Source organism: Larimichthys crocea, chromosome VIII (genome assembly GCF_000972845.2).
Source record: "Larimichthys crocea isolate SSNF chromosome VIII, L_crocea_2.0, whole genome shotgun sequence".
In the NCBI taxonomy this organism is placed as follows: domain Eukaryota; kingdom Metazoa; phylum Chordata; class Actinopteri; family Sciaenidae; genus Larimichthys; species Larimichthys crocea.
Window position 1 is genome coordinate 32,588,304 of NC_040018.1, and position 18,142 is coordinate 32,606,445.

The 18,142-nt window shown below is 46.4% G+C and overlaps 1 protein-coding gene across 1 annotated transcript; it reads right to left on the minus strand.

The window, feature by feature from the left end:
* Positions 1-373: 373 nt before the first annotated feature.
* On the minus strand, positions 374-17,598 carry hsd11b2 (hydroxysteroid (11-beta) dehydrogenase 2). The gene is made up of 5 exons (XM_010755960.3): positions 16,972-17,598; positions 5,914-6,126; positions 4,053-4,238; positions 2,568-2,705; positions 374-1,578 (listed from the first exon to the last, which is right to left on the minus strand). The coding sequence occupies exons 1-5, from the start codon at positions 17,252-17,254 to the stop codon at positions 1,169-1,171; spliced, it is 1,230 nt and encodes a 409-aa protein (XP_010754262.1). The 5' UTR covers positions 17,255-17,598; the 3' UTR covers positions 374-1,168.
* Positions 17,599-18,142: the final 544 nt, after the last annotated feature.

The following is an 18,142-nucleotide window of genomic DNA, read 5'->3' on the forward strand; positions in this document are numbered from 1 at the left end:
AACATGATCATTGAAACCAGAGTGAAACTTTCTACAGCTGGGACAACATCAAGAAATACATCTGGAAATATATCAGAAAGTTTCCATCATGACTTTCCATCTGATTCAGACCGACACTGTTCAGCTGTTTGTTCTTGATATGATTTATTGTTTTTAATTTCACGTGTTTTCATGTGAGCTCATGTTCAGGATCATAAACAGTTTAGCTTCATCAGAAACTTAAATAAACTTAAAATTAAAATAAAGAATCACCTCAAGTATCGAACCTGTGACCTCCGACAGACACGACAGGTAACAAAGTCCAAAAAAAGTCGTTAAATTTTATTTCTAAAGAAGAAATTTGTGATTTTTTTTTTTTTGTTTTTTTTTTTGTTTTTTTTTACATTTTTCATGTTTTTTTTTCTTTAAATATAAAAAATTCACAGTTGGACATAAAAGTCTTTTAAATAATTTGATTCAAAACAAACGAAACAAAACAGGCTGAAAAACAGACGAAGATGTTTGTGATGAAATAAATAAAAACTGATTTGTAGGATTGAATTTAAAAAATATCTGCTGATTTATTTTGAATCATAAAAAACGTCCTGAATATAAAATATAAAATATGAACTCAGTGTTTATTAAAAAAACGGTTTGTTTGTTTTCTGACAGAAACAAGAAACTTTTACTTTGTGCTTTTATTGTGAAGGTTAGTCCAGACAGGAAGTCTGAATATATTTTGGTTTGTGAGTATGAAACGCCGAATCTGTACTTTTACTTTGAAAGTCTACTTCCTGTTCTGATGCAGAAAACAAACAGAGACGCGTGATGTCACGACAGCAGCTCGTCTGAGCGCGCTCAGTTCACGTTCAGACAAGCTGCTGATGGCGAATGAGGTCACAGTTTGTCCCGCCTCCTCCGCCGTAGAGCCGCCTGCTGATCGGCCATCTTTGATTTAAAGTTCCTGCGTGACAAAGGCACGTGTGTGGATGGGACAGCTGATGCTGACCCCGCCTCCTGACCTTCAGGTGACCTCCTCACCGTCCACAGGGGGGCGCCACGAGGCTGGCGTTACAGAAACAGACAGAAACTGTCACATGATCCCTTCCACAGTTTAAAAACAGAACAGAAGGACAGGAAACAGACGTGGTCCTCGCCTCCTCGCCTCCTTGCCTCCTCGCCTCCTCGCCTACTCAGGCTTCTCCTCCTCGTCGTCGTTGTTGTTGTTGTTGTGCAGACTGAGGTTCAGGTTGAAGCCAAACTGCTTCCTGAGGGCACGCGGCAACAGCGTCTTCTTCATGAACACTTTCTGGAGGAAGCGGTTGCTGATGCTGAACGGGCAGTAGCTGTAGATGAAGTACATGAGGCCAACGCCAGGCCCAACGAAGTACCGCGGCTGAGGCTGGGGTGACAGCAGCGCCTGGACGATGGCGTCAATGACGGGGCTGAAGTTGGGGTTGGCATGCTTGGTGTGGCTCTGGAACAGCTCCTTGGTCTCCATCATGTAGTCCTCCCCGTAGTCCTCGAGCAGCGCCGGAGGAAGACTCTTGAGCAGGTGTTTGTGTTGCTCCTCCCAGTAGGCATGGTTACTGGACTGACCTGTGGAGACAACAGATGCACAGTTACCACGGCAACAAGCAGCACACTGTACGCATCACGCTGCAAACACGTCGTGTCATTTATCGTTGATTTAACGTTTTATTCAGAACAGAGACAGACGTGTTCTGACTTCCCAGCATGCATTGAGATCAGTACATGTTTGACGGGTTCGAGAGGTGAGATCCAGTTTGTCGTCTTCACATTAAACTTTGAGCTGTCTGCTTCTGTCAGTCTGGTCCGGTCCGGTCCGGTCCGGTTGTTGCCTGCTGCCCTCGGTGCTGCAGCAGGAAGTGAGCTCAGAGTCTGGAAGTTTGTGAGCGGGCCGTCAGCCAGAGAGAAACAGCAGCAGGATTAGGAGTGAATACAAACCTGTTCCTTCAGGATTAGAGCGAGCTCAGCAGGATAAAGTGTGCCCAGCTCGCTGTTTACATCACTGCCGCCCCGTCCAATCACAGCACAGACTCATGACCCAAACTCTGGATCCACAGCGGGCTCTGCTGGAGGTCTGCACATCAGCTCATGGTGGTTTGATGAGTCACAGCAGAGCGTGTGATGAACATGATGACGGCGTGTTTTTCAACCCCACACGATGAAGACGGCGAGCTGAGGACACGTGAAGCTCTTTGTCCTCTAATCACATCCATCTGTCCTCCACCCGCCAAAAAGACCCAAGAACAGATGGTCCAGTCCACATGTGCTCCTCGTTACAGAGAGTCCTCATCAGCAGGAGGAGGCCCGTCAGTGGGAGGAGGCCCGTCAGTGGGAGGAGGCCCGTCAGCATGCTCAACACGAGGCTGTCATGTCATTTCACGTCACACATTTTTGTGTGTACAGGTGAGTACAGGTGAGTACAGGTGTGAACAGGTGAGTACAGGTGAGTACAGGTGTGAACAGGTGTGAACAGGTGAGTACAGGTGTGAACAGATGAGTACAGGTGAGTACAGGTGTGAACAGGTGAGTACAGGTGTGAACAGGTGTGTCGGTGTTACCTGTCTTGTATGAGGAGGGCAGGATGATGGACACTTGGACCCCCCATGGCTGCAGCTCGTGTCTCAGCGTGTTGATGAACAGGTTCAGAGCTGCTTTAGACGCTCCGTACGCTGCCAGACAGGGAAACGGCTGATCACCTGAAACACAGGTGTTACACCGTCATGACATCACTCCCAGATGACCAATGAGAGGAACAGTAAGTGTTTTCAAAATGTCATTTTGTTTTAAATGTTTTTTCTATGTTTGTACCAAACGAGTTTGAACAGCTGATGAACGTCTCGACATAAACAACCGCCGCCATGTTGGATGTACTGCTTCTTTCTCCTCCCATCAAATCTAAATATGGTCGTAGACGCATCATCGGACCCAAAGGGAGATATGCTACGTGTTAGCTGAGATATGCTACGTGTTAACCGAGATATGCTACGTGTTAGCAGAGATATGCTACGTGTTAGCTTAGATATGCTACGTGTTAGCTTAGATATGCTACGTGTTAGCTTAGATATTCTACGTGTTAGCTGAGATATGCTACGTGTTAACAGAGATATGCTACGTGTTAGCTGAGATATGCTACGTGTTAGCAGAGATATGCGACGGTTAGCAAGAATGCTACGTGCTAGCTGAATATGCTACGTGTTAGCTGAGATATGCTACGTGCTAGCTGAGATATGCTACGTGTTAGCTGAGATATGCTACGTGCTAGCTGAGATATGCTACGTGTTAGCTGAGATATGCTACGTGTTAGCAGAGATATGCTACGTGCTAGCTGAGATATGCTACGTGTTAGCAGAGATATGCTACGTGTTAGCTGAGATATGCTACGTGTTAGCAGAGATATGCTACGTGCTAGCTGAGATATGCTACGTGTTAGCAGAGATATGCTACGTGTTAGCAGAGATATGCTACGTGTTAGCTGAGATACTGATGTAAATTATCCTTGCTAGTTAGCTAACGTAATGTGTAATATTTTATATATGTCACCTTTAAAACGATATCTCACCTGTGATTGGAGCACACAGAAAGGGGTTATGGCTTACAAAGGGTTAATTAAGGCCAATGACCGTGATGTCTTTGGAGTGTGGACTGCGTTAACTCGTTATCTCATGTTAATTTATAGCTTAATGTTATCGTCTTTATTGATTCAAAATGTTTGATTATTGGTCAAAGTTTAAACAGGAAGTCTGCTGAGCTCTTATATAGCTCTTATATATATATATATATAATATATATATATATATATATAGAGATATATACATGTGTGTGTGCGTGCACCTGGACAATAAAACTGATTGTGAGAGGATCATCTGTGACGATCTGTTCAGCAGGAGCTCTGTTTGTTTAGTTTGGCAGGTGAAGGTTCATCTGAGGTTCACGAGGAAACATTCAGATTTATGACAACACGTGTGTGTGTGTGTGTGTGTGTGTGTGTGTGTGTGTGTGTGCTACAGTGTGTGTGCTACAGTGTGTGTGTGTGTTGGACTCACCAGCTGGGCTGGAGATGGTCACGATGCGTCCTTTGGTCTGCCTCAGCAAAGGCAAGAAGCTCTTGGTGACGCTCAGCGTGCCGAAGAAGTTCACCTCCATGCAGCCACGAAAGTTCGACATCAGAGAGAGCTCAGCGTCTCCGAAGTTCACACACACACCGGCGTTATTCACCAAGCCCCACAGACCTGCACACACACACACACAGACACACACACACACACAGACACACACACACACACACACACACACACACACATATATCCACATTGTTCACTGAAATACAATAGTGTGGGTATGTTACACCCCCACAGACATGCATTGCAGCATCTACCTTCCCATGAACATGGCCAGCCCGGTTGAGCCCGGTTCTGTTGAAGTTTGTTTGATTGTTAAAATAGAAAATAGCAGGGTGTGGATCAGCAGCGGCCCAGGGTTTGAATCCCACCTGCAGTGCTTTGCTGCATGTCGTTCCCATCTCTCTCTCAAATAAAACTTGAAAAGGCCAAAAAAACTTTGAAAAATTAAATAAATAAAAAATCCAGAGATGTCAGATAAAGGTCGTATATCTGTGTATTTATATATTTAGAAACTTCCTGGTTGTATTTCCTCGTGCCGTGTTGCTGTGTTGCTGTGTTGCCATGTTGCTGTGTTGCCGTGTTGCGTGACCTGCAGTCACCTCTCTGTGTTCATGAATCAGTGCTGACACCGTACACCGTGAGGTCAGCACTCCCTCTCTCTCTCTGGGGTGTAAACAAGCCTCGCTCGGCCTTATCTGCGGCGCTGACCCAGAATCCCGCGCTTTGTTTTGCGAGCTTTGTTTGGACGTGAACTGTTCCCGAGCTGATGACAGATAACTGGGAAAAGAACATCCAGGCTGGCAGACGGCCACACACCTGAACAACCTGCACAGGTGACTCCCCGTCTGCAGTCTGAAGATGAGTCACATGACCCACGCTGAAATACAGAATAAAAGCAGCTGCTGTGCAGACCTTTATTTTGAAAGAAAGAGGACATTACATCACAGCCTGTTCTTTATAAAATGTTTTGTCTGTTTTTATTTTAGATTATTGTGACTGAACAGTCTCGAGGGGTTCTGGACCTGCGGGTCGTTGGGGTCACCTGCGGGTCGTTGGGGTCACCTGCAGGTCGTTGGGGTCACCTGGGAGTCGTTGGGGTCACCTGCAGGTCGTTGGGGTCACCTGGGAGTTGTTGGGGTCACCTGCGGGTCGTTGGGGTCACCTGGGAGTCGTTGGGGTCACCTGGTTTCTATATTTTAACAGTCTAAATGTTACATAAATGTTTTCTGAATGTTTGTTTGTGAAGCAGCTTTCCAGTTTTTATTGATTCATTCATCCACCGAACATCACACACACACACACACACACACACACACACACACACACACACACACACACACACACACACACACACACACACACACACACACACGCACACACTGTATCCTCAGATGACTCGGACGTGAAGCCAGTAGGAGCTGCAGCTCTGAGCCAATCACAGAGATCGAGCCTCTGAGTCAACACTGGACCCCCTCCTCCACCCTCAGACCCTCCTCCACCCTCAGACCCTCCTCCACCCCTAGAAACCCTCCTCCACCCTCAGACCCTCCTCCACCCTCAGAAACCCTCCTCCACCCTCAGAAACCCTCCTCCACCCTCAGACCCTCCTCCACCCTCAGACCCTCCTCCACCCTCAGACCCTCCTCCACCCTCAGACAGTTTTAGCCTAACCACATGCTAAAGTAGCTAACCCCTAGCATTCGTGCATGCTAACAGAACCGGGCTCAGCAGCTGGACCCGATGGAATCATTGATAAGTCGATCATGCCGGTTCTGTTCGTTACCTTTGAGGCCCAGTTTGGCCTTGGTGTCGAGCAGCGCCTGTTGGACCTGCTGTGGTTGGGTGATGTCGACCTGGAGGAGGGTGAGTCGGGTCGAGCAGGTCCTCTGCAGCTCTCTGGCTCCGTCTCCTGTCAGGTCCAGAACCGTGGCGAACACCTGGAAGCCCAGAGAGTCCAGACGCTTCGCCGCTGCGTTCCCGAACCCAGAATCACAACCTGCAGGGACGGAGGACGCCACGGTGATGTCACACTGCACAGCCAATAACATCATCACAAGACATGACTTCATTTCCTGTGTGGGCGGAGCAGAGGGGCAGATGTGTTTAACGGAGGGGCAGATGTGTTTAACGGAGGGGCAGATGTGTTCACGGAGGGGCAGATGTGTTCACGGAGGGGCAGATGTTTTGTGCTGTTCAGCGATTTGATAAAACAACCTCAATCTTCCACATTGTGTGTCATGAAATAATAATGGACTTTGTGATTTATTTAAAGATTCAAACGTTTATTGTTTTTATTGTATCATCATTAACTCGTCTGTCTGCTGAAACTTCTTTTATTATTTTACAGCCGTCAAAGTCTGACGGTCATGAAAAGATGATTTTACGGCGTATCATCAGCAGATTATTGTCTGATTTTACTACATCATATAAAGTTAGTCAGCTGCAGCAGTCGTGATGTGAACACTGAGGTTTATGACAAATAAATAATCCACGAAACCAGAACCACAACCAACAGAAGGATCAAACCCATTTGAACAGGACCGGCTACGTCTCAGGCAGTCCTCTTCTGATTGGCACGTTGCCCCGCAGATGTTTGGACGTGTCCAGAACAGACGACCGACAGCTGCATGTTTGGACCGAGTCAGTAATCGGGCCTCACATCAGAACCAGAACAATCACAGAGATCCAATTTACTGCATCAAAGTCTGAACAACAAACAGAGATCAGCTCTCAACTGCAGACAAATAAACTTAGTTCCACCAAACAAACAACTGACCACAGATCAGAAGAGAAAACTATTTAAACATCAATGATTGACGAGTCCAGTCCGAGTCCAGTCCAACCCGTTTAGACTGCAGACTGAAGAGGACAGTCAGTGTCATGTTATAACGTTAAGCTTACTGATGACAAACGACACACTGTTCCATCTGTCCTCTGTCCTCCAGTATCTGTCCAACACTGACACAGTCACGTTTTCTTTTCTTTCTTTTCTTCGTGGTATTTGAGAGTTTGTCATTTCCTGATGAACCTTGCTAGACTCTGGTTCTGGTTTCTATGAACTGTTCTTGATGATAAACGTTCAAACTTTTTGATTTTTCAGAGTTAAAATCTAAAGTCTAAATAAATGAACTCCCTGTTGAATCAGAAAACCCTGAGTGGACTGTCCTCCATCTGTCCTCCCTGAAGGGTGCAGAGTCCCTCGGAAACATGGACCCATCACGTACCCCACGGGTCCCCCCACTTTCCCAGAAGTCCCAGTACCTACAACTTGATCCTGATCAGGACTCGCTGTTCTGTTTGTTCTTTTGTACGGCGGGGGTCTGAAAGAGCTCTGCTGGCGACAGCGTGGAGGCGTTGGCATGCCGCTTCACTCCGTGTCCTTGGAGGGTTTCCAGAGTCCGAAGAAAGATGGAGCCAATGCTGGCTCCAGAAATAAACACACCGCTTTACTCAAGCACAGAGCCACACAGACCCAAACACACACGCACAGAACCAAACAGAACCACACATATACAAATATGTTTCAGGGTTTTTTTTTTGCTGAGCAGGTGAGTTGGGCTGGGCGTGCGGGGTTCTGGTTTCATCCGGTCAGTTTCCTCATATTTCAGTGTGTTTTTATTTTTTTTAATTTGTTAAATGTTTCTCAACCTGTTTTATTTTTAAAGTCTACCTGGAAGTTACATATTTATCATCAGCTCATCATCATCAGCTCTGGCCGTCTGGGGGCGAAACTCAAACGTCATGGTTTGAAGTGTTGGACCACAGACGGAGACAACGTGTGGCTGACGATCTGAAGACAGTCGTCTCCATGTCTGAACTTCTTAAAACAGATTTTCATGAAATAACTTTTCCTTGACACGTTCTGTGATGAATGTTTGAATCATTTGTGGTCCACACTGAGTAACGTGGTTGCACCGGGCTCAGACCACACACTGTCCACATTCTTCATTCTGTTCACCACTGGCCTCTCGCAGCAGGCCTTCATATTTACTCTGAGGGGGACTGGATGATGTGGACTCAGGTTTCAGATGGACTGACAGAGATGGACCAGGCCCCGCTGCCTCTCTGGCAGATGAAGTGTTGAACATGAACCCCACCCGGCTGACGGGCCCACGTAAGGACAGCTGGGGGTTTCTCTGTGAAACTGGAGCCGACTGAAACGTAAACGAACCGTTAAAGCAGAAGATCTGTCTCCATAAAGAAGACGGGCTGAGGCTCAAATGGTGTGGTGTGTCATCACCGCAGGACGTGGACTCGGCACAGAGGAGAAGCAGCATTACGTAAGGGGGCCCGGCTCTGAGGGGCCCCTCAGATGAAGAAATAAACACTGATCAGTGCAGAGATGGATAAGCACTGAGAGAAGGACGAGGTCAAAACGACATCTGTCTCTGGGTGGAGGCCTCAACATGTGCACACAGCTGCTCTGCCCTCAGATCCGACCACAGGTTCGACAGGAGCTCTCACTCCGACCCACTCCGACCCAAATCAGGACGTCAGTTAACTCTCACATTTACTTATTCAAAGTTTTCTTTGTTCAAGACCACCTGATACACCTGATCAACAGCCACACTGTCACACCTGGAGGAGCGCTCTCCATCGAACCAGTCCAGGACTGAAATGACGAGTGTTGACTCGAGTCGCTGTTCTGATGACAGATGACAAAAAATAAATGAATGGAGACTCGATCACATGTCATGGCTCTGTTAGTCGAGCTCTTTGTGACACTAATCGATGGTCTGGAGGTTAATCAGATCTTTATCATTACGTCTGTCACTTTTTCATTAAAACATTTGAACTTGAGGGCGATATGTGAGGTGTCACTCACTATTTCATTTAAACACTTCAGAGGGGCGGGGGTCTGGAGAGAGGCCAGGGGGAACCGAGGGGCCAATGGCGGCAGTCTGCCCACTGAAAGCTCCTTTATCATCCAGGAACAGCTGGAAGTTATCACAGATCCAACAACATCATTTTTAATGTTAATCACTGCTGTCAGAGGAGAACGTCATCATTTACGCAGAACCAACACAGGAATGTGACCACGAGATGGACTGATGAACGGGTCACTCAGAGTTCATTCAGAACCACAATAGTATGTGAAAACGTTTAGCCTCAGTGTTCCCCCTTACAGTGTTCCATTTTCATGGTATTCCTTCAGGAATCCTTCAAAGAGGTTCAAAAGAGGTGAGATGCCCACAAACTGGATGTATCCTTAATCAGTTTCTCTGGGTTATTAGGTAAGGTTCTATGTATCCTTGATGATGTTCTAACAATCCATGAGAAGGTCTTAGTGGTCACTGATTATGTTCTAGAGATCCTCTGAGTAGTTCCTGAAAAGGTTATGATCATGGATCTGGGGATCCTCAATGAGTTTATGGGGTCATTCATCAGGTTCTATCAGTCCTTCAAGAAGTTCTTGAAGAGGTTCTGAGGGTATCTGATGATGATGTTTCTGTCTCTGATGATGTTTTAGGTGTTCTTCATGAGGTCACGAGGTTCTTGTTTTCCTTGATGAGGGACTAGTGGTCCATTGGAGTTCTGCGGGTCCTAGAGGAGGTATTAGGGGTTAATATTTGGGTCATGGTGGTGCTGGAGGAGGACAAAGAAACATTGGGTAATGTTCATTCGTTTAACGTTCTTGTGTTTGTGTTCTCTGTGCGTGAACAGATAGCCTCATGGTGAAGATCAGTGTTGCTTCATCACTTGGAAAACTCTGTCAAAACATACCACCATCCAACTGTGAGCAGGGGTCATGTGACTGCACGAGGAACCCAGATCTTCTACCTTCAGCTGACGGCGAGCATCAAGAACCCTCAAGGGAATTCCATGTGTTACATAACACACTCTGGTTCTGAACATTGTGTCATCATACACTTCACCCATCATGAACTCTGTTTGTCTCTTAAAAGAAATAAAGTAGAGAAGAGAAGAAATAAAACAGAATGAAAGTAAAGGTGGACTCAGAAAGAGAGGATGAAAGATGTTCAACAGAGCTGGTCTCATTAACCTGTCTGTTGTTCAGGTATCACACCTGTGAGCGGTTACCTCGTACCAGCAGTGACTTCTTCTTCTTCTTCTTCTTTAACTTCTCCTGATCAAACACTCATTTTACCCAGCATGCCTCACCTTGAATCCTCTAATCTGCTTGCCTCACTTCACCTGTTTTCTCTGTGAAACATTTTGAACAGTTTGGACTCGACGCCAAACACAAAAAAGAAGAAAAGAGGAAGAAAGAAAAATAAGGAAAGAAAAAGAGAGAACATACAGATTACAAACGCGATTTTTAAAACCATCAGTCACGTCTCCATCAAAGTTGCTGCTGTTCTTATTGCTGCTGTTCGTCTCTGTCTGTTCTTGTTTCTGTTGGATCGTTCTGCTGCAGCTGTGTAACTGAAACCTTTGGACCAGAGTCCAATGCTCCTGAGAACCAGGACCTGGACCTGGTCCAGAGACCGCCTCCTTCAACAGATAACTGACTGACATCCAGGAAACTTCTGAGACAAGCAGAGAGAAGCAAGTGCAGGTCTTTATCTGAGACTGAAGACCACAAACCGACCAGAAGCAAACGTCCAAACAACCATGCAACAACCATCTGATCAGACTTGGTTCCTACATGAATAAACTCTAATAACTTAAAAAAACAAAAAAGGTTCTGATATGAATGTTCTGGTCATGTGTGTTCTCATGGTCATGTGTGTTCTCATGGTCATGTGTGTTCTCATGGTCATGTGTGTTCTCATGGTCATGTGTGTTCTCATGGTCATGTGTGTTCTGGTCATGTGTGTTCTCATGGTCATGTGTGTTCTCATGGTCATGTGTGTTCTGGTCATGTGTGTTCTGGTCATGTGTGTTCTCATGGTCATGTGTGTTCTCATGGTCATGTGTGTTCTCATGGTCGTGTGTGTTCTCATGATCATGTGTGTTCTCATGGTCATGTGTGTTTTCTGGTCATGGGGTTTCTTGGTCCGTGGTTTCATGGTCAGTGGGTGGGTGCTCATGTCCATGTGTGTTCTCCGTCTGGTTTCTATGTCGTGTGACTCATGGATCGTGTCGTTCTCATGTTGTCATGGTAGTTGTGTTGTCTGTGTGTTCTCTGGTCTGTGTTCCTGGTCATGTGTTCGGTCATGTGTGTTGTTGGTTCTCTATGGTGTCTACTGTGTTCGGTCTTTTTCCATGGTGCATGTGGATCTGCCTGTGTGTGTTTCTATGCTGTGTTTCCGATCTGTGTGTTTTCTCATGGTCTGGTGTGTTCTCATGTCATGTGTGTTCTCATGGTCAGTGTGTGTTTATGTGTTCATGCATGGTGTTGTGTTGGTCATGTGTGTCCTGGTAAGGTGTTTCTCAGGTGTGTTTCAGTGGTCATTTCGGTTCTGGTTATGTGTGTTCTCATGGTGGGCGTTTCCTTTCAGATGTGTTCGTATGTGTGTCCATGTTCATCGGTGTTCTATGTAGTGTGTTCATGGTTCCATGTAGTGTCTGGTCCATGTGTGTGTTCTGGTCAGGTGTGTTCATGGTCATGTGGTGTTCTGGTCATGTGTGTTCCGCATGTCGTGTGTTGTCTCATGATCATGGTTGTTGTCATGGTCATGTGTGTTCCTAGGTACATGGTCTTCTCTGTATTGTGTTTCGTCGGGTGGTCTGGTCATGTGTGTTTCATGTCATGTGTGTTTCTGGTCATGTGTGTTTTGGTCATGTGTGTTCTCATGGTCATGTGTTTCTGGTCATGTGTGGTTATCAGTGGTCTTGTGTTCTAGGTCATTGTTTGTTCTGGTCATGTGTGTTCTCAGGTCAGTGTGTGTTCTGGTCAGTGTTTCGTCATGGTGGTTTCTAGGTCATGTGTTTCATGGTCATGTGTGTGTTCTGGTCATGTGTGTCCATGGTACATGTGTGTTCTCATGGTCACTGTGTGTTTCATGGTCATGTGTGTTCTGGTCATGTGTGTCTTGTCATGTGTGTTCTTCATGGTCTGTTGTGTTTCATGGTTGTGTGTTCTCATGTGGTCATGTGTGGTTCTCATGTCATGGTGTCTGGTCATGTGTGTTCTCAGGCGTCCAGGTGTTCCCTTTGTCATGTGTGTTCTGGTCATGTGTGTGTCATCATGTGTGTTTCATGTCGTGTGTTCTCATGGTCATGTTGTGTTCTAATTGTCAGTTGTTCGGTCTGTGTGTCTCATGGTCATTGTGTTCTCATGGTCATGTGTGTTGTCTGGTCATGTTTGGTTCTCGGTCATGTGTTGGTTGTGCTCATGGTCTTGGTTTTCATGGTCATGTGTGTTTTCTGGTCATGGTGGTTTCTCATGGTCCATGTGTGTTCTTCGTATGGTCAGTGTGTTCTCATGGTGCATTGTGTATTTCAGGCGTAAGTGTTGTCTCATGTCAATGTTGTTCTCATGGTCATGTTGTCTGAATTGCATGGTGTTTCCTGGTCATGTGGTTTTCATGGTCATGTTGTTCTCATGGGTCCATTGTGTTCTGCATGTGTGTATGTGGTGTGTCAGGGGTGCCAATGTCGTGTGTTCTGGTCAGGGTCATGTGTGTCTGCGTGGTCATGTGTGTTCTCTCATGTGTTTCTCATGTAGGTGTTCTGCACTGGTCATGTGGGTGTTCGGTCCAGTGTGTGCTCTCATGGCATGTGTGTTCTTCATGGTAGTGGGTTCTGGTCATGTGTGTGTTCTCATGGTCATGTGTGGTTGGTTTTCTGTCATGTGTTTCTAGGTCATGTGTGTGTTCTCATGGTCATTTGTTTCCATGGTCTGATGTGTGTTCTGGTCATGTTGTGTTTCTCATTCATGGTTCATGTGTGTTCTCATGGTCATGTTCATGTGTGTTTCTCATGGTCATGTGTGTTTCATGTGTGCATGTGTGTTCTGTCATGTGTGTTTTCTATGTTCATGTGTGTTCTGGTCATGTGGTTTCTCTGGTCCATGGTTGTTGCTATCTCAATGGTCAGTGTGTTTCAGGTCATGTGTGTTCTCATGGTTAGTGTGTGTTCTGGTTCATGTTGTTTCCATGGTCATGTGTGTTCTCATGGTCATGTGTGTTGTGGTCTCCATGGTTGTGTTCTCGAATGGTCATGTGTTTCGATGGTGTGTGTTCCTCATGGTCCATGGTGTGTTCTCATGGTGATGGTTCTGGTCATGTGGTGTTTCATGTGTTCATTGTGTCTCATGTCGTGTGTTTTCTGTCATGTGTGTTCTCATGTCAATGTGTGTTCTTAGGTCGTTGTGTTCTCACTGTCATGTGTGTTCTCATGGTCATGTCTTGTTTCTCGGTCATGTGTGGTGTCTATGGTCATGTGTTTTCTGGTCATGTGTGTTTCTCATGGTCATGTGTGTTTTGTCATGGTCCATGTGTGTTCATGATCATGTGTGGTTCTCATGGTCATGTGTTCTCGGTCATGTGTGTCTGGTCATGTGTGTTCTCATGTCAGTGTGTTTCTGTCATGGTGTTCTCAGGCATGTGTGTTCTGGTCAGTGTTGTTCTCATGGTCATGTGTGTTCTGGTCCATGTGTGTTCTCATGGTCATGTGTGTTGTCATGGTCATGTGTGTTCTGGTCATGTGTGTCTCATGGTCATGTGTGTTCTTCTGTCATGTGTGTGTTCATGGTCATGTGTGTTCTCATGGTCATGTGTGTTCTCATGGTCATGTGTGGTCTCTGGTCATGTGTGTTTCATGTCATGTTGTTCTATGGTCATGTGTGTTTCATGGTCATTGTGTGTTCTGGTCATTGTGATGTGCATGGTCGATGTGTTTTCATGGTCTGTGTGTTCTCATGTCTGTGTGTTTCATGGTCATGTGTGTTCTATGGTCATGTGTGTTTTCATGGTCATGTGTGTTCTCATGGTCAATGTGTGTTTCATGGTCATGTGTTCTGTCCGGTGTGTTTTCTCATGTCATGTTGTCTCATGGTCATGGTGTTTCTCATGGTCATGTGTGTTCTCATGGTCAGTGTGTTTCATGGGTCAGTGTTTCCTGGGTTCATGTGTGTGTCTCATGGTCATGTGTGTTCTCATGGTGCCATGTGTGGTTCTGGTCATGTGTGTTCTCATGGTCTGTGTGTTCTCATGGTCACATGTGTGTGTCATGGTCATGTGTGGTTCTCATGGTCATGTGTGTCTCAATGGTTCATGTGTGTTCTGGTCATGTGTGTTCTCATGTATGTGTGTTCTCATGGTCATGTGTGTTCGTCGTGTCCATGGTGTTTCCAGTCAGGTGGTTCTCATGGTCAGTTTCTAATGATCATGTGTGTTCATGGTCATGTGTGTTTCTGGTCATGGTGTTCATAGGTCATGTGTGTTTTTTCTGGTCATGTGTGGTTTCTTGTCATGTGTGTTTCATGGTATGTGTGTTCTCATGGGTCATGTGTGTTTCTGGTCATTGTGTGTTCGTCCTGTCATGTGTGTTCTGGGTCATGTGTGTCTCATGGTTGCATGTGTGTTATCATGGTCATGTGTGTTTCTCTGGTCATGGTGTTTCTGGTCATGTGGTGTTCGGTCATGTGTTTCATGTTGGTGTTTCTCATGGTCATTTATGGTGGTTTCATGTCAGTGTGTCTCAGAGATTTTGCACTTCGTTGCCATGACACCAGACGACTTCCTGCGGTTCCACAGTTCAGCCAATCAGCAGCTTGTCTGCGCCTGTCGGGTTGATCTGGATTACCTCAGCAGACACTGTGATTGGGCCGGTCCCGTGCCTGGTCTGGGTTCTTTCGTCCAGTCATTTCATGTAACTGATAAGTTTGTTCAAGATATTCCTGATGTATCTCTCTGACCGTGTTAGGTCTGGTCTGGTTCTGGTTCTGGTTCTACCCAGGTTTTATTAGTGTTCCAGAGTGAATTAAGTCTTGTTGATCCTCCTGTGTGTTGTTCAGAGTGTTGGAGTCGGACTTTGATCGAAGGCGTGGAGGAAGGAGTCAAACATCAGCTGGATTTCAGCGAGCGGTTCACACCATGTCAACACGACACACTTCAGCGTCTACCTGCAGTGAACACGGCCGGACCGAACAGACCTCTAAACCCAACAGTTCCAGTCTAACAGAACAACAGCGACAGACCTCTGACCGGCAGTGTCCAGTCTAACATGAACACAGCAAGCAGAACCTCTGAACCGGCAGTGTCAAGTACTAACGAGCGTGAAACACAGCGACAGAACTCTGACCGCAGTGTCCAGTCTAACAGTGAACACAGCGGACAGAACCTCTGAACCGGCAGTGTCCAGTCACAAGTGAACACGCAACAGAACCTCTGAACCGGCAGTGTCCGTTCTAACAGTGAACACGGCGACCAGAACCTCTGAACCGCAGTGTCCAGTCTACAGTGACACACGCGACAGGAACCTCTGACCGGCAGTGTCCAGTCTAACAGTGAACACAGCGACAGACCTCGAACACGCAGTGTCCAGTCTAACAGCGAAACCAGCGACAGAACCTCTGAACCACAGGTCCAGTCTCAAAGCAACACAGCACAGAACCTCTGAACCAGCAGTGTCGCATTAACAGTGAAACAGCGACAGGAACCTCTGAACCAGCAGTGTCCAGTCTAACAGTGAACACATCAGTCTATCAAGGTGGTTTTCTTGGCGGGTTTGGCTCCTGGCATCCCGGGCTGAGCCAGGTCAGTTGTCAATGTTTGCATCATAAAGTTCTGGTTCCATACAGTGCACAGTGAGGCCCGGACACAGATGACTGTAGCAGCCCTCACAGTCTCGCATAGACTGGATCAAACAGGAAGCACTCTCACTTTCATCAACAGGTTTTTATGGTTTATCAGGAGATGACAAACTCTAAAATACCAGCAAGACACTGAAGACACTTTGTGTCAGTGTTGGACAGACACTGGAGAACAGATGACAGAAGGACAGATGACAGATGGACAGAGGATAGAGGACAGATGGACAGATGGACAGGGGACAGATGGACAGAGGATAGAGGACAGATGGACAGATGGACAGAGGACAGATGGACAGAGGATAGAGGACAGATGGACAGAGGACAGATGGACAGGTGGAGACTTTAAATTAAAATCAGATCACAACGTCGATCAGCGGGTCGTGTAACAGCATCTGTCGTCTCCATGGTGACGGCGGTGTGGGAAAAGTTCCTCAAAGGCAGCGTGGACTTTATTAAACAGTCACATTAATCTGGTTAACTACGGCACACAGAGCTGAGAGCCAGCTGGACTCAATGTGATTAACACACACACACACACACACACACACACACACACACACACACTAATCAGTCTCCGATAACAAACTGGGACAAAAACACTCGCACACACCTTCACTGACCCTGTTTGTCCTCACAGCCTTTTATTTTGAAGGGGAACCCCCCACAAGCCCGACCCCCCCTGCAGCCTATTGTTCATGAACACACACACACACACACACACACACTGATCTCACACAATGGTTTGGTACAGTGTGACCTCGTCTCTGATTGTGCAGTCACAAAGATTACGATATTTTTCCTCTTAACCTCTCAGAGACCAGAACCACCAGAGTCCCTCTGAGACCAGAACCACCAGAGTCCCTCTGAGACCAGAACCACCAGAGTCCCTCTAAGACCAGATCGACCAGAGTCCTTCTAAGACCAGAACCACCAGAGTCCCTGTGAGACTCTGGTTCCACCACAAACTACAAACCATCTACACACTAACTGTTTAAACACACACTGTCCACAAAACTCAAGATCAGGACCCAGATCCGGATCCAGGAGGATTTGAAAGTTACCATTCAGTGACAGTCATTTTGAAGAACTCATCAGCAGAGTTTTACAAATCTAAAACAAAGTTCAGGTTTTTGTGTGTGTCCACTCACCACACACACACCTGAAGGAGTAGGCTACCTGTGATAAGGACGGCCTTGCCGTGGACGGGCAGGGTGGCAGGTGGTGTGCCAGTCCTGGTGGTGGAGTAGAGGCAGCAGGCGAGGCTGAGCAGCCCCAGAAGGAGCACGGCGGGCAGGCAGAGCGCCCACAGACGCTCCGCCAACACGGTGGCCCCCAAACACACCACAAGTGGCGGGGCGGCGGCGCTCAGGTGGGACTCCAGGATCTTCTTAATGGCTCCGCCCACAAACACGGTCAAAACAGCCAAATAAATCCAGAAGGGGAGAGTGTAGTCTTCCATGATGAGGAGAGACGAGGAGGGCTCACCTGTCTGCTTACCTGTCTGTCTGTCTGTCTGTCTGTCTGTCTGTCTGTCTGCTTACCTCTCTGTCTGTCTGTCTGCTTACCTCTCTGTCTGTGTACCTGTGTGTCTCTCTCTCTTCAAACAGACCTCAGGTCAGCCTCTGTCTCTATGTTCACCTGTCTGCCTAACTGTCTCTCTCTCTCCTGTCTCTCTCTCTCTCCTGTCTGTCTCTCTCCCTGTCTTTAGTCAGACTGAGTGTCTCTCGCCCGTCCTCGCTCTCTGCTGAATACACTCAGTCTGGAGCTCGTCCCCCTCTCTCTCTCTGTGTGTGTGTGTGTGTGTGTTTATATAGAGGAGCTGCTGGAGGAGGAGGGACTACAGACTGTGTGTAATCTGTAGCGCACACACACACATAAAACACACAGAAACACACACACACACCCACACACACACACACACACACACATAAAACACACAGAAACACACACACACACACACATACACACATAAAACATAAAGTAAGAACACAGATCTGATCAGAGACCACAGAAGATCAACATGTGATCGTGTGACCTGGAAACGTCTGAAAAACATTGAAAACATAAAAAAAAACACCTGAAAAACATTGGAAACTTCTGAAAAACTTTGAAAAAGTCTGAAAAACATTGGAAACATCTGAAAAACATTGGAAACTTCTGAAAAACTTTGAAAAAGTCTGAAAAACATTGGAAACTTCTGAAAAACTTTGAAAAAGTCTGAAAAACATTGGAAACAACTGAAAAACTTTGAAAAAGTCTGAAAAACATTGGAAACATCTGAAAAACATTGGAAACATCTGAAAAACATTGGAAACGTCTGAAAAACATTGGAAACGTCTGAAAAACA

Excerpts from the sequence above, each read along its gene's own strand:
- hsd11b2 (XM_010755960.3), bottom strand. The coding sequence starts at position 17,254 with ATGGAAGACTACACTCTCCCCTTCTGGATTTATTTGGCTGTTTTGACC. Across the intron at positions 6,127-16,971 it reads CAAGGCCGTCCTTATCACAG|GTTGTGATTCTGGGTTCGGG; the intron begins GTAGCCTACTCC and ends CCGTCCCTGCAG. Across the intron at positions 2,706-4,052 it reads GACCATCTCCAGCCCAGCTG|GTGATCAGCCGTTTCCCTGT; the intron begins GTGAGTCCAACA and ends CCTGTGTTTCAG.